General features: G+C 48.1%; 6 protein-coding genes across 6 annotated transcripts; 3 read left to right on the top strand and 3 right to left on the bottom strand.

Moving 5' to 3' along the window:
• Nucleotides 1–5176: 5176 nt before the first annotated feature.
• J4E92_009924 (uncharacterized protein) lies at nt 5177–7078 on the top strand (the record flags this gene model as incomplete). Its single annotated transcript, XM_051501266.1, has 2 exons — nt 5177–6020; nt 6075–7078. 2 exons carry the CDS (start codon nt 5177–5179, stop codon nt 7076–7078), a joined length of 1848 nt encoding a protein of 615 aa, XP_051348484.1.
• Nucleotides 7079–7858: 780 nt separating this feature from the next.
• On the top strand, nt 7859–8707 carry J4E92_009925 (uncharacterized protein; the record flags this gene model as incomplete). Its single annotated transcript, XM_051501267.1, has 4 exons — nt 7859–7864; nt 8046–8186; nt 8256–8459; nt 8531–8707. 4 exons carry the CDS (start codon nt 7859–7861, stop codon nt 8705–8707), a joined length of 528 nt encoding a protein of 175 aa, XP_051348485.1.
• A 382-nt stretch (nt 8708–9089) lies between these two features.
• Nucleotides 9090–10957, bottom strand: NOP58 (Nucleolar protein 58; the record flags this gene model as incomplete). Its single annotated transcript, XM_051501268.1, has 4 exons — nt 9090–9788; nt 9837–10264; nt 10324–10659; nt 10711–10957. The coding sequence occupies 4 exons, from the start codon at nt 10955–10957 to the stop codon at nt 9090–9092; spliced, it is 1710 nt and encodes a 569-aa protein (XP_051348486.1).
• A 300-nt stretch (nt 10958–11257) lies between these two features.
• Nucleotides 11258–12955, top strand: J4E92_009927 (uncharacterized protein; the record flags this gene model as incomplete). The annotated part of the gene is made up of 1 exon (XM_051501269.1): nt 11258–12955. One exon carries the CDS (start codon nt 11258–11260, stop codon nt 12953–12955), a length of 1698 nt encoding a protein of 565 aa, XP_051348487.1.
• A 2508-nt stretch (nt 12956–15463) lies between these two features.
• Nucleotides 15464–17015, bottom strand: J4E92_009928 (uncharacterized protein; the record flags this gene model as incomplete). Its single annotated transcript, XM_051501270.1, has 2 exons — nt 15464–16523; nt 17011–17015. The coding sequence occupies 2 exons, from the start codon at nt 17013–17015 to the stop codon at nt 15464–15466; spliced, it is 1065 nt and encodes a 354-aa protein (XP_051348488.1).
• A 3882-nt stretch (nt 17016–20897) lies between these two features.
• On the bottom strand, nt 20898–21375 carry J4E92_009929 (uncharacterized protein; the record flags this gene model as incomplete). The annotated part of the gene is made up of 2 exons (XM_051501271.1): nt 20898–21157; nt 21270–21375. 2 exons carry the CDS (start codon nt 21373–21375, stop codon nt 20898–20900), a joined length of 366 nt encoding a protein of 121 aa, XP_051348489.1.
• Nucleotides 21376–21588: the final 213 nt, after the last annotated feature.

The following is a 21588-nucleotide window of genomic DNA, read 5'->3' on the forward strand; positions in this document are numbered from 1 at the left end:
TAATAGTACGTATAATCTAGTTCTTAATATTATTAATCTTTTTACTCTTTCTTAACTACTACTTAGAATTATAGTTCTAGTAGGCTATAAGCGTAGTACTATTTTTAGTCTTATAGTTATAATCTTATAAAAGAGTATTATACTTATAAGTAGCTTTATTATACTTATTCTTTTAATTCTTAGTTAACTCTATAAAGAGAGAAGCTAGAGCTATAGACTTTAGAACTAAAAAGTTAGAAAACTTAGGCTTCTAAGTATCTATATATTTAATATCTAGAAAATTAGAATTAATTTCTTTCTAGATACTCTTTTTATTATAGTATTACTTAAGAAGCATAAACTAGGTATTCTAGTTAGATTACTTTTTAAGAAGTATACCTATAGCTATAATAGCTATATTATAATTACTTATATTTATAAAGTTAGAGCGTAGAATTAATATAGAGATATAGAGAATAGTAAAAAAGTAGATAATTAAGTAATTATATAGAAAAAGTTCTAATTATAGAATATTTAGAGAGAGTAGAGTAGAAATAAAATTAATTAATCTATCTTCTAGTAAGCTTTAATACGTAGTAGAAATTAGTTTTATAATTAAGTAGCTAGACTTATAACTATTAGGGCTAGAGATAATTAATAATTAGAGATAATTAAGTATATTATATTTTATTCTACTACTAAAGAAAGTTAGAATAAAATCTCTAGCTATATACCTAAGAGCTAAGCGATTATATATCTATAATTAGCTAATTATAACTACTCTCTAACTTTAATAAGTAGATATTAGCTATAATAGATATCTTTTATAGTAGAAACGCTTCTTAAGAAATAAGCTCTAAGTAGTTATTATATTAATATTATTAGAAAATAAAGATAAAGTTATAGTTATAGTTAATAAAGAATAAATATAGCTAGTTCTATTAGTGTTATACCTATTACTATATATTATCTTAGTTATTTCTAGTTATAGTATAAAGAAAGTTATATAGATAAGTATAAAATAAGTTTATACTAAAATAACTATATTACTATAGTAATATATACTAAATTAATATTAAAACTTTTTAGTAGTTCTAAAAGAGACTAGCTTAAAGTCTTTTAATATCTTTTAATATTTTTTAATATTATTTTACTATAAAAATAATACTAAACTAAGCTTAAGATACTAACTAACTTATATATATAAAAATAAAAACTATAACTTTATTTATACTACTATTTACTTTAAGTAATACTAGTTTTAAAAAGTTAGTATTTTTATTTTAGCTAGTATATAGTAGAGTATTTATTAGTAAACTAATTATTCTATAGTAAGCTAGTTTAAAAAAAGTAAAGTCTATTACTAGTATATAAAAAGATATATTTTAAAAAGAGTTAAAATTCTATATTTAGAGGTATAAGCGTTAGATAGACTAAGGTTTAGGTTCTTAGCGCTACTACTTTTAGTATAGTAGTTAAAGCTTTTAAAATTTAGAGTAGTAAAGTAACTATTCTATAAATACTAATATTTACTTACACTATAGTAGAGAGAATTATAATATAATTATATATTCTTAATAGCTTATAACTAACTAAGCTATAAATTATAAAGTAATAAAATACTAAAATCTTAGCTTATAAAATTCTTATTCTTATTCTTATTCTTATTCTTCTTTTTATTTTTATTCTTATTCTTATTCTATAGCTTATAGTAAATTAGAGATCTAAAGACTTATTAAAGATATAAATAGTAGCTTAAATCTAATACTAAAGCTATACTAGTATACTAAATAAGCTTTTAACTATATTACTACTCTTTTATAAGTTTTTCTAGTATTAGTAAGTATAACTTTTTAAAGCTAATCTTATTACTAGTTATATTACTTTACTTACTAAAGCTTAATTAAGCCTTTTATTATAACTATATTAATTACTTTTCTTTTAAATATATTACTATCTCTATAAGTTTTTTTAAAGTTATTATTCTAAAAGCTATTATAAAAACTACTATAAACTACTCTATTTTAGCTATACTAAAAGCTATTATAAGCGCTTTATAGTACTACTTTATTAGTATAAAGCTATATACTAAACTTATTAAAATTTCTATTATTTCTATTTTTATTATTTCTATTATTTTTATTATATATATAACTAGTATAAAGCTTTTTATTTTTTTTTTTTTTAGTTTTACTTTTTAGAAGCTTATTAGTAAGATATATAAGCTCTTTATTAAGTATAATATTAATTTCTTATCTATAATAAGATAGTAATACTACTCTTTTATAAGATATACTAGTACTAACTTTATTACTTATACTATTCTTTTTTATAACTTAGTATATATAGTAAAGCTAAAAATAATACTACTACTCTTTTTAGCTATTAAGAAAACTATATATTAGTAATATAATACTTTAGCTAGAATACTTTATAAAAGTTCTAAAATATAAAATAATAAAAATATAGTATTTATAGCTTATCTTTTATAGAAAGATACTATTTACTAAATAGTAGCTATAATAGACTACTATAAGTTCTATTAATACTTAAAGAAATAGTTATTATATTATAGTTATTAGAGAATACGTACTATAAAGCTATTATAGTATTTCTATTACTACTATATTATATAGTTTTTAATTACTATCTAAGCTTCTAGAAGTTATATAAGTAAGTATAGTATTAGTTAAAAGCTTTAGTACTAATAGTAATATACTCTAAGTTTATTAAAATTTTCTAGTAGTTCTAAGACTAACTAGATAGCTAAGTGTTTTTTAATATCTTTTTATTAAATAAAGTTTATAAAATTAGGTATAAGGCACTATATAGTAGAGTATAAAAATAGAAAAAAAATATAAAGTAGTATAAGTATATAGTAGTATACTTCTAATCTAAATAAACTTATAAGCTTTATCTAATAATATTAAAGTTTTGCTAAAAGCTCTATAACTCTTTACTAGCAGTTTTCTTACACGGCGGATATATTGTAGCAGTGTTAATAGCGCTCGCGACTAATCTCAGAACACCTACTTAGTACGGGGAAATACCTATCTAATAACAGCCTGCGACTAGGCTGTTGTAGGCTTAACAGAGTTACGTGCCTACTAAGATTCTACTAGCAGCCTGCTAACAGGTGCGCAACAGGATTGCGGTCACGATAGGCCTATAGTAGGCTGTCCTAGACCCGGTATTTCCCCTTACTGCTAGCCTTTCAAGCTATCACAGAACTGGGTTAGCGCAGTCGCTTCAAGTGCATCCCTGCGGACAAAATGTCGATCACGTTCAACTTTTGGCATCTGTCGAGGTGAAGAGCAGCGAAACACATCGACATTGAAGCCGCAATTGGGATTTATCACGACTCCAACTTAGACATCCTCGCTCATTCAGTTCCGAAGATGGCCGACTCGGCAAACAGCTCAAACGTTGCATCTACCACACAGGCAGAGTCATCGACCTCATCGTCACAAACACCCAACACACAGCCAGAGTCTGCATCCTCATCATCATCCGCACCGCCTCAGGCGTGCGCGCAATGCGGGAAGTCTCCGGACACGCTCAAGCAGTGCATCAAGTGCCACAGTGTAACGTACTGCAACAAAGACTGCCAGAAGGCGCACTACAAGGCGCACAAGAAAGCATGTCCTATGCTTGCGCAGGAGTACGTGAAACTGCATGAGCCGAAGATGGCCTCAAAATCCAGTTCAAGTGCGCCAGGAGCAAGGGACAAGGGACTGCAGAAGTGGCAGGTATGTTGTATCATGTCTCACTCTGATGTTAAGTTGGTTCTAATGTCGATAGTTTGATACTTGAGTGTAAGAGTACGTAAAGGCGATTGCGCGGCGGTTGGCCGAGGAAGTGTCTTGACGGAATTAAGCTGGACCAGCGTGGAGCTAAGGTGAAGGTACTTGGATATAAGCCAAAGCAACAGGATCCAGAGCTCGGGGTGGGCTGTCGTAGCCCGCAGGCACAAAAGCTTGGTATGGTGTTTACGTTTCTGCGGCTGGATTTTGGTCGCAGACAATGAGCAAGGCGCATCGCCGGACAGACCTTGTAAGCAGAGTCTGACATCTGACAGTCAATGCACGAGTGGATCGGTCGCAGAATTGATAGCGAAGTTTTACGTTTGTAAACTATGGAATAAACCCTGAGCTCGGTAGTGGCGAGATGAAAATGCGCCCAACGGCAAGTCCCGTGACAAGCAGCATGGCGCTGATCATTAACCTAAGCTGCATCCAGCTAAAAAGAAGTTTTCACAGTTCTCGATTGCTGACAATCAAAAATCCGCTGGCCAAAAGAGACATCTCGATGGGAAGCCTAGACTCGCATGGCCCTTCGCCTTGTAGGGCAAAGCGTGTCGCGGCAGCTGAGTGTGGCTGCACTGTGTGACTGCGGGTAGATAGCTTGGAGGCTTGCTGGACCCATGCCAAAGACGCGCTGTAAGCTCGCACCAAAACGTTGGCGAGGGTAGGTGACTGTGGAGCGAATTGAAAACTTGTGCGTTTTGGCCATGAGCTGTGCAGAGACTGGCTGCGTTCTAGGAGGCGATTGGCAGGGTGCGGCGCCGTACTCGTGTACGCTGGCTCCCCACGGGAGCCCTATGAGTGTGCGTTCAATTCGTATCAAACAACTTCAGGACTAGCCCGGCTTGTCGTGCAGCAGGGAATCGACCCACCGAACAGTCGGCGCTGCAAACAACCAAACAACGGCAGCGTGAGGAGCGATGGATGGGCATGCTGGTGATGGAGCTAGGCTGCCATGTGTGCAGGGAGCAGCGGGTGCGGTCAGGCCATTTCGCTGGTGTGAATTGCTGTGGCCGCGAGGTCTAGATTTCAGCTGCTGAGACCCTGGGCCTCCAAAACACGCTAGCATCAACCGCAGCGAACATCGGGTATTCACTCCGCAAACCCAACCTAGCCCACCTGGCCCTCGCACCGCGTTGGCCTGGTCGCTCTGCTGCTACATTCATGTCTTGGACGCAGCGACCGTCTTCCCCAGGCGACCATCCACTCGTTTACCGCCAGCCCCTTCCACCTGTCAATACTTCCCACGCGGCCGTTACTGCCGCCGCGGCGCTACCGCGTTTGTACCTGGACGCCAGATCTTTCAGCCACGTCTCCGTGCGTCTGTTCATCCCACTTACCCAGCATAGCGTGATTGTGCGCGTTACCGGCAAACATCTCAGACCCCGTTGGTCATGATGACGGGCTTCCAGTCCTCGTCACATCTTCTACAGCCATCTGACGCTGATAATGCCCCTCCTCGCTTTCACCAAGACTCCCACCAAGCGCTCCAGCCCAACTCCATCCCACCCACTCCGGATGAGGGCATAGATGCGGGTCCCTGCCCCGATATAGCGGTTCCCAACGATATCTCTTCGTTTCTCGACGCTTCTCTGCCGCAGCCTTTCCCGCTGGCTTCCGCCTTACCCCAGCCTCTTAGGACTCCCACCATCGAGGACCGGCCGCAGCTTGATCTGACCCTCAACCTTCCTCAAAGCAACTTCTCGCTTCCCACGTCCACGGTCCTTAGGAGTACGCACAACCTGCGTCTACCCTCGTTTGATGTACTAGGCATTGCTGCGCCCCACCCTGATCGTATCCCACAGCAAACACACCACTCCTTCTCTCCACTAGGCGCTGGACCTCTGTCGAAGCCAGAAGACCCTCTCCATGCGCTCAGCCCACCACTCGACTTCTTCAGCCACGCCAACGGGGCCAGTCATACCCCCGTTACCAGTCCCAAGGAAGCTAGAGCCCGCGTCGGACATCTTGTGTCCACTCACACGCCTCCCTCGGATACGGAGCCGGGGACGATCAGTTGGGGATCCTTTGTGAACCCACGCACGGTTGGGCTGGGTTCGCCTCCAAATTCTGAGCCAGGGGTGTCACCAAATTTGAACATCACTGCCAGCGCTACAGCTCCCAGTCAAGCGCCCATAATCGTACCGACCCACGAAGAGTTCAACGAAGAGTTCAACGACGAGTTCAGCGACGCGCTGAGGATGGCAGCGTGGATAGAAGAGGCAAAAAGCACCATTAGTGAGTACTTCCTGCACCTGAATGGCGCATAGTTCCGTTCGCTAATCAGCTTAGTAAACGAATCTGGATGTCTGGAGTTGGACTCAGTCAAGATTCTGTCCCATGCCTTGCCTTGTCCGTCAACATCAGGCCACATCTTCGGCCAAGTCATCGCTTCTATCCATGACAGATCGTCAACGCAAACCTCGTGGATCAATGTATTCCACGCCCTTCCTGGTCGTTACACGCTCATGGATCTGCCAAAGTCTCCTCCATCGACGCCTGGTCCTGCCGTCGGAGGAGATTCTTACTTTACCAGCAAAGTCTTTGACAGCGCGGTCGCTATTCCAGACTATCAACTCGATTCGAAACTCCTGCCCCCGTCGCCTCGACCCGTCGTGCCACCAGGGAGCATCAATGTTTCGATTGTAGAGCGATACATTCCGCCTACTAACACCAATGAGTTCGCTGAGATGTTCACGTTTCGGGGTAGATCTTTGCTGTACGATCGCCTAATCGAGCTTTCTAGCGATGACGGCGTCCTTCTATTCATCTATCCGACCAGGACAGGTGCGAGGACCTTTACGCAGCAGTACCTCGGACCAATTCTCGACCCACTCTTACGCACCGTAACGGTAGTCCACGATCTCCACTCGGAGCTAGGAAGGAACCTGGGTCAAATGAGTTCAGTCAATTACCTGGACGAGTACAACCACTTGGAGGCGCAAGTCCGGAAGTTCTGCGGAGCAATGGGTGAACGACACAACAACGAGAGAAGAGCACATTATGAAGTCATCCACGCCGCAAAAGAGGAGATTCTAATGCAACGGTCAGCTTGGGCGGACGATTGGTGGATCAAGCAAGAGAAACCCCGTATACGGGAGATAATCACCAAGTACTTCAGCAAGTCGAAAAAGCTCCCAAGCTCCGAGATGAGCGCTGCAACTCTGATTCAGGCCGTCCTCGAGGGTGTTTCGGAACGGGACTACCACAACGGTGAGCCCACGAAGGGTGTGGAAGTTGGCGTCTTCATCGTGAAGAAGACGAAGGCGGTGGCGAAAGCCCAGAGGGAACCATGATGAACTATCACGCTTTAGATGACGGCACTGAGGATTGAGCGCGAGGCAACGAAGTTACGGGTGAACGACGATCATGATCTCCAGTTTGCGATGATCTTAGATTTTCGCATAGCATTGCGCGGCGTTAGCGGCATGAAACGAGCGAGCCCTGTCTGGAACAGTACAAAAGATAGCGAGTGATTATAGTAATAATACCCAGTAACGATCCCCAAACCCGTTCTTCCAAGTCTGTTACACTGTGATTCTACATGTTGCTCCGGTCAAGGCAAGTTTACCCTCGTCTTGCCAAGCCGCTAGCGCGAAAAACTGCCCTTTGCTCACCTTTCGAGTCTCACGCTGGGCTCACGCATCATGTAGACAGTACTTCAAGCACCTGAGTTGTGCACACCGCTTCGAACACTAGACGCGCTTCTCCATCTTCAGAAGCTTGCTACCAAATCACGGTCGCTCATCACAGGTACGCGCTCCCGAGGTCCCTTCACGTGTTGCGATGGCGCTAGCTAGTTTCGTTAGCCATCGCCAAGATGAGGGTACAAGAAGAGCGGGAGTGACTTTACATTGGTCTTTTGCACAATCTGCTTGGATTTGCCTTTTATCTTCATGCAGTTATGCGACGACGACGCGTTTATATGTCTTCACATAACTAATTTGAGTTCAGTATACTGGGAAAGCATATCACTCCAAGTTTAGAACCTGCTATACAGCGCAGGCTGGTGGCTATCGGACAACCTCAGCTCCAATTCCAATACGGTAGTGCGCGAGTGCCACGAGACCATCAGGATGCATGTAAGTAACATCCTCCAAAACTCAAATTTCACATCCTCCGGATCACCATTCCAATCACATGACATACAGCCCACATCCTCATCTCATCCTTTCCTTTCCCCTTTTACCTGACACCTCCAAAACCATCAAGGACCCTTTTGTAGCGTCATTCTGAAACCCATTCGCTGACAAAGACAATCAGATCAAAACCCCCCAATCCGCGCTCCTCTCCAACCACGAAGTCCTGCTGCACCTCCGCCAAGAAGACGCTGAATACACGGGTGCTGATGAGACGGGGAGGAAAAGGAAGAAACCTTCTGGGTTGACGCATATGTTGAGAGATGTACGCCTTCTATCCCCTTCCATTCGATTCACAGGAACGTGTGAGACTAACAAGACTAACAATGACAAGGGCCTCGCCTACCTCCAAACCGCAGACTACACAACCTCCTCCCTAGCCGACGCGCACCCATCGCGACCCCGGACGCTCTACCGCGGGCCCCATAGTTTATTCCGTGCGTTGGCGCCCAAGTACCGGTTGAACAAGGCGGAGTATCTGCAGTTGTATAATTTGAGACCGACGACGCAGGTTACGCTGGAACTGATTGTTGAGGAGGTATGTATCCTCACTTTGTGATCTGTTGATGAATTGACTATCTTTTGTGTCGATGGCTAACACATGCGCAGGCGGGAACACGGTTCACTGAAGACGAACTACATGATATCCTGGCTATTATCCAGCAGGTGTTTGATGAGGAGGAGGGGGGTATTCCGGAGGGGGTTGAGGATATGGAGATGCCGAAGATTGCGAATAAGCTTTTGGGTGCTAATAAGAGGAGGAGGAAGGTTAAGCGGAAGGTTTGAGCCTGTGATAGGTGATAAGTAGATGTAGCGACGAGGGGAGAATGAGGAGAGGTTCATGATATCGTTGTAGAAGAGACTTTCACTACATCGATTGCGGTGGGAACGTCAACGGCATGGAGGTTACTTAACGAATACCAGTCAGGACACCTCAGCAATACAAGACAACACGACTGAAGATTTATGAACATGTGATTGTATGCTACCAACTGGCGGGTATCCATCCACCGCATCCCCATCATGCAACGTAAAACGACTTTGAAACATAGAACTACAAGATGCCGAACCCTCGTACGCCACTCGCCTGAACAAAGCAAGCTCAAACCCATAACAACGCCGTACCCTCTTTTGTGAAGAACATGGCTACAGATACAGGCGACAGCATCTAGTCCTTGCTCTTCTTCTTTTTCTTCTTCTCGACCTTCTCGTCGCCGTCGTCGGCTTTCCGCTTCTTGCTGCTGTCCTTGCTGGACTTCTTTGCCTCCTTGGCGGCCTTCTTTGCTTCCTTGGCTTCGCGCTTTGCGGCGCGCTCTGCCTTTCGTGCCTTTTTGGCCTCCTTCTCTGCCTTCTTTGCGGCCTTGTCGCCCTTGGCGGCGGGCTTGTCTTCCGACTCGGAGTCTGATGAGTCCTTGGCATCGGCCATCTCCTCGTCGCTGTCGACCTCCTGTACGAGCTTCTTGGGCGTACCGTTGGTCTTGTCTGACTTCGACTTCTTGGGAGCGGGCGCATCGGCGGCTGGCTCGTCGCCAGTAAGACCGTCGGCGTCTGGGTTGTACTTCCGTGCCTCCTTGACTTCCCACTTCTTCTGTCCAAGTGTTGTCGCGTTGGCGTTGCCGGAAGGAATGCTCTTGAGGGGCTTGCCCTCGAGGGCGCGTAGTCTCCTCTCGATGGTGAGGCGGGCGTCGCGACCGAGCTGGGACTTCTCCTCTTCGGTGGGCTCCTTGGAGGTGTCCTCGGACGATACACCCCAGGTGCTGAGGGCGTCGACACGGAGACCCAAGGCGGACTTGGCGGCGAGCATACGGGCGATCTTGCCCTTGTTCTTTCCGGTGGCCTGACCGATAAGGGATGCGTGGTAGATGAGCTGGGTAAGTTAGTACCAAGATTCCGCTTGGAGGAAAGAAATACTTACACCGTACTTGGGTGTGTCGTGCTTGGTCTTGAGAGCGCGGAAAAGAGCCTTCTCGGCACCGAGAATCTGGATGGTGGAACCGGGCGACTTGGCGAGGTTCATGAGGGATCCAGCGTGGGCAATGAGGCGCGCACCTACAAGCTCACCGACGAGAGCAGTAAGGTTAGGAGCGAGAGCTTGCATGCGGTTGGAGAGGTAGGCGCCGAGGCTTTGACGGTGCTCAGTGAGGTCAACAACCTGCTCGGCAAGAGCTGAGGTCGCCTCCAGATCCTCCTCTGTGATCTCGGTACCCATGGAGATTTCTGCAGCCGCCTTGACAGCCGCCTCGATCTCCTCGGGTAGAATCTCGGAGAGGTCGCTCTCACGCGCCTTGGTTCGGAAGCCCATCTTAAGGACCACACGAGAGTAGGCGAGGTTGTCATTGAGAACTGTCGCGAAAGTCAATAACGAATCCAGAAGAACAGGCGTCTAAAAGGCTGGAACTTACTCTTGGCAAGCTCGGGGAAGTGCCATCCGTACCATTCCTTGACACGCATGGCGTAGGTGTTGAGCTGCTTGTCGAGAACATCGAGCGATGCGATGGACTGAATAATCATGGTATCGACCTTGTCGGGCGAGAAGCGCAACTTGTGGCGCGACAGGGAGTGGGCAAGACCGAGTCTGGTCGCGGCTTCCTCAGAGGGAAGAAGGTCGGGAAGGAGCGAGGTGAGGTTTTCGCGGATGGCACGGAATACATCTTGGGTAGAAGAGTCTGATACGGTCTTGAGGGAGAGACCGGGGAGTTGCGCAATCGAGTTGGAGAGCTTGGGGTCGGCGACGGCCACTTGAAGGTGTTAGCTGCTATGTTCACTGCGCAATCTCAGGAAGTTCGTACAGGTAGCCTTGGTCTCATCCTTCAGGTCCTCCAAAAGCGACGACAGCATAGGCGTGACTTTTCCATCGTGGAGCGCGGCGGCCTGTTCGAGAGCGTCTACTGCGCTGCCGAACTTGGCGAACTTCTTGAGCTTGAGCTCCTCGACAATGCTAGAGGAGTTCTTGTTCTCTCCGCTGAGAAGCTTCTTGTCCTTGGACTTCAGCAGGACGTAACCCGCCGAAGTCTCCGAGAGGATAAAAAGACCCATTTTGCTGATTTCGGTCGTGGGGTAGGTCCAATGGCGATCGCGAAACGCAGCTACCCTCCGTGGTGAATTTGGACGTGGTGTGGGAAGTCGCGATGGGAGTTGTCGCAAGCTCGAGCAGTGCGCTTTCCAGCTAGAACTTTTTCCTGCGCTCGGGCCAGCCTGCCAACGCTAACCCTGGAACACACAAGCTTGCTTTCTGGCAGCTAGTGACGAACGCCAGGCACATGCAGGCGAAAGCAACCCGCGGCCATTGAGCTTACAGTATAATGATTTATTAATTCATCTAAGAGCACCCCCGCCATGTCATCCGGCGGCGAGCGAAAGGTCTCGGGCTCCCTCAACCGCAGCACCCGGGGCGCGACTCCACGCCTCGCCGATCTGGGAGAGTCACCGCGGACACCGCTCCTACGATCCATCTCGTCCACCTTCGGCTCGCCTGGTGGCTCCTTCCGCACCGAAGACGAGTACGTCGTGATAGAAGTCGGCTCGCGATTTGTACGCGGCGGCTTTCCCGGCGAAAGTGCCCCGCGATGCACCCTCCCGTTCGGGCCCGACGACCAGCGGAGGGTGGGCGACTATCGGCAATGGGATCCCGAGTATTCACAGAAGAGAAGAAAGCGGAAGCGGGACCAGGACTGGGGCCAAGAACATGAGCTCTACCGTATGGATCTGAGCAAGGTTGACATGGGCCTGGTGGAAGACAAGTTTGAGCGGGCTATGAGGGAGGCATACGGCAAATACTTTCTGCTGGACACGAAGCCACGGCGGGTACTGCTTGCCATGCCGCCGCGTATGCCGCATGCACTCATGTCGACCATCCTCGATGTGCTCTTCACAAGCTTCCAGGCTCCGAGCATCACTCTCATGTCAACACCGGTGCTGTCGACAGTGGCCGCAGGACTACGCTCAGCGCTGGTCGTGGACATAGGCTGGGCGGAAACACTTGTGACTGCGGTATGCGAATACCGCGAGGTCTCTGAAAGACGCAGTGTTCGTGCAGGCAAGCTGCTGAGCGAAGAGATGGCCAAGCTGCTGAACGCCGAACTCGACGACGCTGAGCCGAGCGCTACCAAGGCAGACGTGTCTTTCGAAGAAGCAGAGGAAGTCCTCACACGTGTCGGATGGTGCAAGCCCGTCCCCCGATCGAACCGACGAACCGTATACTTTCCCGCGCGAGAAGCTCCTGTACTCGAGGAGTTCGAAGACGCTATCGAATCACCGCCGCCTGCCGTCACCATACCCTTCCCGAAGCACACACCACCTACCGAACTCACGATATCATTCGCGTCGCTAGCCAAGCCCACCGAGAACGCTCTCTTTGCCCCCGAGTTGGCCATGCACGAGTTCGACGACGAAGACCTCCCAATACATCACCTCATATACCGCGCACTCGTACAACTCCCCATAGACGTTCGCCGGCTATGCATGTCGCGCATCGTGATAACAGGCGGCGTATCAAACCTACCCGGCCTCAAGACGCGCATACAGAAAGAGCTGGACGCTCTGGTACAACTCAAGGGCTGGGACCCGGTGAAGAGCTACGGCAGAGCAAGCGCACGTCGCGAAGAGAAGATGCGCAACCAAAAGGAGGACGTGGAGACGCGCCGACAGGAAGGCGAAGATACGTTCCCCTCGTCACTCGATACCGATGCGGAGCCTGCCCCCATACCCGCAGCGCTTCAATCGCCCACCGAAGACCCTATAGATACCAAGTTCGCCCAGATGGCCATACGGCATGGCCCACCGCCTGCTAGCTTGATTGGCGGCACGATCAGAGTTGTGGATACACTGGGCCCGTGGGCAGGTGCGAGTCTGATAGCACAGCAGCGCATCAAGGGTATCGTGGAAGTCGAGCGCGAAAAGTATCTCAAAGACGGTCTGCAAGGCGCCACGCGGGAGAAGGAGGTTTCTGTCATTGCGCAGAGGCAGAGCATGGGTCCTGGTCTGTCCAACAAAGGTGGTGAGAGGGCCAGCTGGACTTTGGGTGTATGGGCGTGAGGCGCGTGCGTATTGTCATTGAGCATGTTATTCCCTTTTGATACCCCTCGAACTTCGTCTACACTACTTGCAATTATGTCCGATCCATCGTCGTCATTGAAGGAAGCTATCACCATGCACATGCCCCCATGACATGAACGTTCGCCGTCAGGAGCGTCAAACCTTCAAGGGTGACTTAAGAAGACTGGTTCTCAGTCCGCAGCCACCCACTCTACTTTGTCTCAGCCGCATCATATCCTCCAGCCAAGATTGACGAACTCCAACTTCGACAGACATTCATTCGATCACATAGTCAAAACAGCCTATCGATTGGTCGCAGCGCTCGAGTCGTTTCTGGCATACTTAGATGCTCAGATGCAGACACGCGATACGGCCAGTAGCAGCATGCCACCTACTCAGACGCTTTGTACTTTCTCCTGCCCAAGGTATTTGGACGACTCACAGGCTCGGCTGGTAAGGCAATAAGGCAACCAGACACCTCAGCAAGTCCGCAAGTCCGCAAGTCCGCAAATGCGCATGTGGGCAAGCCTGCATTCCTGCAAGCCAGCTGCACATTAAGCGGCATACGCACCAATAAGGCGGCTCACTATCCTGGCTAAAAGGCCGCCCATTCCCCTCAAAGCAAGTCCTTCGGGTCATCACAGAGTCCTCCCAAAGTTTCGTACGCTTGCAGAGTCATGGACGGCCAAATGCCGGAAGGTCCTCCAGACTTCCCTGACGATTTCTTTGGGAACGCTGACTACCCCGAGGTCCCTCACGACAACGATCTTGCCGTAAGTAATGCCTTCCGCGTGCGACGCGTGTCATTTGTCGCTCTCTCGATTGCAATGCTAACCGCTCTCTTCAGCAGCTTCGCCCGGCGATATCTTGTTTAGAAAGTGGTGTCGGAATCGAAGTGTGGTCTTTAGAAAAAGCATGGCCTGGGATATGTAACGAGCTACAGTGGTTTGATACCTGGAATCCTGGCATCGTTCATCCGGCGACAATAGCATCCGTAACCGCCATGTCGACTGGGGAAGAAAATGGCGACCGAAAGCTTGACTGCCCTGTCTTTGTCGCGGAATCTCGACATGGCTGGCCACGAACTTGTAACAACGTCAAGAGCCCCAACATGGCAGATTTACGGCGCCACTTGACAAAAAGACCCGGCCGCGGATACGAAACCCAGTTGCCTTTCTTGGAACTATGTTCCACTTGCAACGAAGACTTTATCGAAAAAGATACGTTCGAGACCAGGCATGGTTACAAAGGAGAGCTTTGCAATAGCCGGAGACCTCAGCGCAAAGGGGAGAAGGTGAAGACGCAGTGGGAATTGTTGTACCGACAGGTAGAAAGGGAGCTGGCTGTCCAGCATCTGTCAACACGTAAGCAATCATTATTTCCCATCTATGTGTTCCGAACTGATATTGTGTTTCAAGAGCAAACCAGCCCTGACTCTGTACCATTGCAACCTCTTCCTACACCACAAGACATCGCTTTCCACGACGGACGCGACGAAAATGACGCAAACAATGCACACGTTCCCCAATATTTAAACGGTCCAATGGAAATTGCTGCGGCGCAGCCTTTAGATGTTCACCAAGACCGTGTCTTGCCTTATGCGACACCATACCAGCTGATTTTCGACTCCGATTCTGACAAAGGAGACACGCCAAGAGAAACAGATCACGTAAGTTCATGATTCAACACTATACATTCCTCCCTAACTGAGATCGCTAGTAGACATCGCCGTCCTCCCAGAATGAAGTAGAAATGCAAGCGACAAGCCTCATGTCCATCCTTGAGTCCAATCCTCCACAGCCTCCATGGTCACCTTTTTACAGTCCTGGCAAATCGCCGTATTCGACACATGACAATACGCGATGTGACACTCGGATAGGCCAAAGTGATTCTTCGACGCCACACAACCTGAACCATGTCCCTATCGCAACAGATATTCCGGATGAAGACGGGGGTATCAACGAGAGTTCCTCTACTGTGAGAGGTTTCAGTCAATGGGATCTTGGGTTTAGTGTACCAATGGCTCGGAGCCGCTCGACACGGTCCTCTGTCAGTAATGCTTCGTCATCTGGGCCTCCTGTGTTCACACCAGAGGTAATGTGCTGCGATGTTGGAAATTGTCGCCAAGCTTTTACTGGCCAATACCGTCGTGGAAACTTTGGGCGGCACAAGAGACAAAAGCATCGTGAGGGTCCGGCGTACGTGTGCGAAGACGATACATGTGCAAAGGAGTTCCAACGGAAAGATGCCCGACTTAAGCACTATAGGAGAAACCATCCTGAACTGGCAGTTGATAGTCCATTGGTGCGCCGCAGTGGTGCGAGTCGTTCAGCAAGACGGAATCTGGAAGTTGAATTTTCCAGTATGTCTGACTGGGCTTCCTAACGACGGACGCCCTACTACTGCTTCGCCGGCATACGAATACGTTAACTGTACATTACTATATATACCATAGATTTCGATTATATTCCATGCAACTCATCTTCCCCGGGCAGATCCTTCACAGCTTCATATACTCAATTGCTTTATCATGTCTTCAAGCTCGCACACAACATCGTTATACACCGCTGCTCGTAGATCATCCTTGCCGAGATCGGTACCAACTCCGAAGTTGCATTGTAAGCACTTCTTCGCGATCCTCTGATATACAGGCCCTAAGGGTGCTCGCCCAGATGCCAGGCGGCGAGCGGTGTAGATTTGATTGTTGTCATCTTTGCCTGTCATGTTCTTCTCTATAGGTTTCCAGTGCGCAATCTCGAGAAGCGCGACGCCGAGAAAGAAGAGTGGAAGACTGTTGATACCGTCTTTGATCTCGTGGCTCGTTTCAGCTGTGGATTTTATACCTTCCATGGCTATAGCAGCAGGTTGTCTGGGTGCTGTGATGCGCGAACTGAGGTGGAGTGTCTCCAGTGACGTCTCGTTGAAGTTTGTGTAGTTTCCAAAGTAGCTGAGTTGATGCAGGCGCCAACTCTGCCACTCTTCCGATAGCCAGGGTGTATTACCGTACTGAAGGATTGCAAGGGCAGCCTTATGCGCAAGCTTCAGCTGGTCTTCGACTGATATTGAATCATCGACATCTTGCTGCATGACGTCGAACACTGAGTGGACTGTGTTGTATTTTGGTCTTTTTGGTTTTTCGTGTCGAGCGAAGAACATGTGCTTGTAGGAATCTGGTGTTTCCAGATAGCCAACACATCTCTTAGCCAGCGATGCGTCGCACATCATAGATGTCTGCTTGAGATAGTTGCAGATGCTCGTCTGCAGACACAGATTGAGTGCGAGTGTGATGGGTGATGTCGAGTCAACCATTGGAGACTGTGTAGCGCTAGATCCCGTGGTTGAAGCATTCTTGCCCGGCGCCTGTTTCGCCTTCTTCCCGTTTGATGATGGCTTGGTAAGCTCAGAAGATGCCTTATGCTTCAGTCGATTCGCAGATCCTGGAGGCGGAAGGGCCGAAGATACGGAAGCCTTAAGGGTTGAGAAAGAGGATGGCGTCGTGGTCAAGCTATTGTTGGACGTCGTGGTCATAGACTGCACATAAAGCCAGATTGGGGGTTCCTGAGCTGACCTATTTGATGGTCAGAAAAGTTACCTGGATGGAGAATGTGACTTACGTATCGCTCGCGTCTCTTGAGATCTCATGGCATGAGATGGCTATGTTAAGGCAGACCTCACTCTGGACCTCCGCATCTAAACATAGCTTAGCGTGGTGTCCACGATGAGCTGGCTCGTCGCAGCACCAGGAACTGCAGAGCGCATCATGGAGCTTATGCGAAGCACTTCGAATAGCCTGAATGTGACGTGGAATTGCTTTGTGACGGACCAACGCATCAGATGCGCGTGCGCCCTGTCGGAAGGCAGCGATCTGCTCCCTCAGCGCTTTAAGCTCGCCATTGCGCGCGCGTAGCTTGTCAAGAGTTCTCTCATGTGCAGACTTATCGAAGGTTATTGCGACCGCCCCACGTAGACGTCTGATGGCAGATTTGAGCTTCTCATTCTGGGGGTGGTCAGCACAAACGCTTCGGAAGGGAAGAGGAGCGGGGCGAGGCACGGACATCATGTTTCTGTTCGCGCAACACGTTGAACCTCTTCATCTCCTCCTCCAGAGGCTTTACGATATGGCTCGTTGCCACGATGATACTGCAGCAAAGCTCTAGGCTATCTTCGAGCACAACAAGCAATCTCTTTTCGAGCTCTGCACTCGTCCACCGCTTGTCGTCCCGGTTTCTAATCATGTTCTTCGCAGCCTCCGCATCCACTGCCTCTTGCAATATTAAGCGACACTCATTAAAGAAAATGTCTCTCTGTATTCTCAGCTCAAAAGATATGGCGGAAACCTCACTTCCCCAATGCCTGAAAGTGTGTAAGCTGTCGTGCACATTGGAGTAAGAACGGACGGTTTCGAAGAGTAGGGGCAAAACGGCCAAAGCTAAGCCAGCAACTTCGACTCCAGTCATTGAATAAATTGTCGAGAAGAGCGATCATCAATCAAAGACTCGGCACGGGGATGTCCTAGATTTTTCTCTTGGTTGAGCTGAAAGTATGCCAAGCCAAAGTGCGCCGAGCTGACAGCCCCAGAGTACGCCTCGTCTCAGCCGTCAATATGCATGCAGGCCCCGCAGTGTGATCTAGTACATGGTTGTCTGCCTGCCTGCGTGTCTTATCCTGCGCCTCTAGCCTGTTCATGAGCCATCAGCACCCCCCCCCCTCCCGCTCTCAACACGAGGATGTCGAGCTTGTCAATATTCATCACTCATCTCGCATAGAGATGCACCTAAAGAAGGAACACGCGAGACGAAGCTCGATAGCAACATCGCAAATCGAACACAGCAGCAATACTGCGACAGCCCCAAATCAGGGTAAAGAACCAATCTCCTCACTGATTGAAGACACCAAATCTGAAATGGAATCTTGCGGTATCGGTCCAGATAGCAGTCTTCAGCCTGGTCAAAGTACTATTACAGGCATAAAGCAACAACAGACGGGAATAATAGCCCGACTTTGTCGGTTCGCATTGGAGTCTCTGGCCTTTTTAATCCAATCATCCGTGCTCACGACTACGGCAAAGGACAAGAGAATTTTACGACGTTGTCATGCGACTCTCAAGCTCTGGACGGACGGGCATCACATCTGGGCTGGCGAGCTGGATAGTGCTTTGGAAGGTTCAGAGAATCTGAAACATACGACTTTGTCTGTGCTTCATTCTCTATGTGTACCTCTGCTGCTTGGTACGTTAAATTTAGGAGTTGCTGGAACACACGCTTACACACGGCTAGGCTTGAAGACGCATCTTGAGTCTTCTCCCGACGATGCCGTAGCAGCACAGCTGTTGCGCGCGACGGCCAATACTTGCAGATACGTTAGACTATGGTTGAGCAACTTCGATCGGCCAACGAGTGACACTGACAGTAGCGACGACGATGTGTACGAGGATGGTCATGGTGAAAATGAAACCAATGGATTGGCAGAGAAGATCAAGATGTATACGCACTGTCTGCTTGATCTCAGCGCAGCACTCGAATGTCCAGCCCCCGATGCTGAGCCAAACTACCGTAGCTTTACTGCAAATGAGCCTTTGGAGGCCCCAACGTCAATGAGCGTTACGGAACCAACGGGGGTTGCTACGCAAATGAGGCCAGCGCCACGACTCAAGGGCATGGTGCTAACTCTTATAGAATTTATGCGTTGGACAAGTGGCTTTTCATGTCCATTCCGACAGGCTCAGAAAAAGCTGGGTTTGCCGTATACATGTACAGCAAAGCCTGCGATTACAATGTCTGCTGTTCGGACACACTTGACTCGGGATCTACCAAAAGGAACGCCACCGCATCTTCCCTTTCTTAAGCTCTGCACTACATGCAACGAAGATATATTGGATGACGTTGAGTTCGAAACCCGGCATGGAGTAGATGGTATGAAGTGCGAGACTCCACGTCCACAGCGCAAAGGGGCTACTGGTCAACACGAGCAATACGATCTACTATGTTCGAAAGTTGAAGCTTATATCGCCGCTCAAAAAAACCAAAGAGGTATCTAAACTTCAAACCCAGCCTATAAGATACCAAAGCTGATACATTTCTTAGCACCAGCTGCAACTCATCTGGATATTGCACCCGGGCCTCCCATGACTTCACATGCTGAATATGAAGTTGCAAAAGAGCATTCTAGCTTATCCGACCGTGATCATTTGTCAATGCATTCAAAAATGGTCACAAAGGAAGTATGTATCTTCGTTCTTGCTGCTTATCGGTACTTTGACTGACCTTTGTAGTCATGGAATCCGAGACAAAATTATCGGCGCTCAGTTACCCAATGGACAAGCGATTCTGGAAAGGCAAACGACAGCGATTTTTCCGACTTTCGTCTAACGAGTGAGCAAGGTCCACTATCAACGCCCAATCATGAATGGGAGATACCTGAATTCCAGGTACCTGGTGGTTTTTTCGAAGCTTTAGAAGACGACGAACTGGGAAATGAACGTCATGATGGCACCTTGATTCCTGATATCGGAAGATCACGACACCTTTCAGAACCTGGAACAACAAAACGGCAGCCTGAAATTGGTCCTACATCAAGCTCCACTGTTCCGAAAAGTCTACCTTGCGATGTAGAGGGCTGTGACGCACGATTCTTCGTTGGCATGGACGAAGAGCTCGCTAGAAAGCACCACAACCATCGCTTTCATCAGAAGCTGCATTCAGATCAATCGCAAATACGGCGAAGCCACAGTCCTCGAGTGAAAGGCGGCAAGGATGGACATCTGAGCGAGACCGAAGATTTTTGGTGAATCCTCGCTGACATCCTGCTATTCTCTCATGTATCCTCTGTGTGGGCTGGGAGTACAAGACACCACATGCGTAGCTATTCATACTCCAATATATATCCTTGAGAACCGGTCTTTGCCACGTGAATAGTGTATGAGCGCACTATAGCAGCCCGTTATATTCACCCACGCAACGTCTATCTTTGCATTACCCTCCATAACACAGCCTTAGGTATCCTCCTCTCATCAAATGACCAACCCACAACATTCCCCCCTCCCACAATACCCATGTCCACACACCCCCTCCGTCCAAAACCACGTCATACACTCCACACCACCCGCATCCTGCACCGTACCGCAATGCCCACACTTCCAACCCGTCGGCACTCCACCACTAGCGCCTAGTTTGATTCTCGCGTCTTGTATTTGCTGTAAAACCAATTCTGTGTCATGTGGGTCAAAGTTGCGCTTGCGCTTTTGCGGAGGGGACGTGTTTGGTGAGGTGTTGGCGGATGAGCATGTAGATGATGATGCGGACGAGGATGGGGAGGCTGATGGTGAATGGATGGTTAGAGTAACGACTGGGATGGGGTTGTTATGCGTGTCCATGTTCTAGGCGTAATTTGTTGGCCGGTTGGAGATCAAGGGTGTAGAGTTGCATGGGCCGCCCAGGTGGGCTGTGGTGAGTGTAGCGGACAGACCAGAAGAGTGTAAGTGCTCAAAGAAACCCTTTTCTGTGTGACATCTAGTACGAGCGCCCACGTGAAAGTGATCGTGATGCGCCCAGTTTGGGTTTCACACGATATTGGGGTCAGAGTCATAATTCTTCTTGCACTCGTTGTGACTGCTGCGCGGACGATCGGGTGTGATCTGGGTCTCATGTAAAGATTTGATGAGCATGAAAATAGCGGGACTTGGGTGGGTGAAAGGGAGGGACGCTGACTGCAGGAAAATAGCACTTGGGACACCGATAGCAAGTCGGGTGTGAAGAGACACGAAAAACAAGGCGACCAATGTAGAGGCCCGCGAAGGAGACGCGAAAAGTCGACCGAGAGACGCGAAGAAACAACGGCCTGGTATCACTCTGTGCAACAACATCCAAATACCCATAAACATGACTCTTTAACGTAATTCATTCAGTACCATCCACCATCGGGAGGACCTTTCTATTCAACCATCCTAGTTCCTAACATTCCCCCTAATCTCATCATCCCCACCATGCGTGTGAACATACGTCTGATCCCTCTCCTCCGGCGCACCAACACCACCATGCGCAAAGTCACCCGCCTTGGTAGGCTGACCGTTCGCCTTGATGGAACCTCCCTCGTCAAGCGGGATCTCGCGGTTGTTGCCTGCGCCGGAGGCGGCAGAGCCGTATTTTACTTGGGCGCCGGGGAATTTGCCTTCGACGGCGGCGGTGTCGACGCCGGATTCGGTTGCTGGAGGGGGGTTAGTTGGGGTTTGGGATGGGTAGGAGGAAGGGAGGGAGGAAGGAGGTTTAATGGGGGAGGTTGGGGGTGATGGGATGGGAAAGGGAGAGGAAAGACGTACTGCTCAAACCAGCATTGTGGCCGTGAACAGCGCTCTGGCTGTTGAGGTCCTGCTCAGCCTTCTTGGCGATCTCGTTGACGTCGGTGTTCTTGTATTCGGCAGACATCTTTTCAAATATGTATCGTATGCGTAGCTCGTTGTTCTGAAGTGTGTATAGGTGAAAACGTGGAATTTGGGTATCAAAGAAGTTGAAAGTGTGTGTATATGTAATGGAGGGGTAACTTCAGGAGGGGCATTATAAACCTTTTGTATCACAAAGTGCTAGCTTCAGACCACAGACCTCATCGATGATGATGAAAGAGTGGTGGACCCTGATGAC

Source organism: Alternaria infectoria (assembly GCF_024043175.1).
Source record: "Alternaria infectoria strain BMP 0036 chromosome Unknown scaffold_29, whole genome shotgun sequence".
NCBI classification, from domain to species: domain Eukaryota; kingdom Fungi; phylum Ascomycota; class Dothideomycetes; order Pleosporales; family Pleosporaceae; genus Alternaria; species Alternaria infectoria.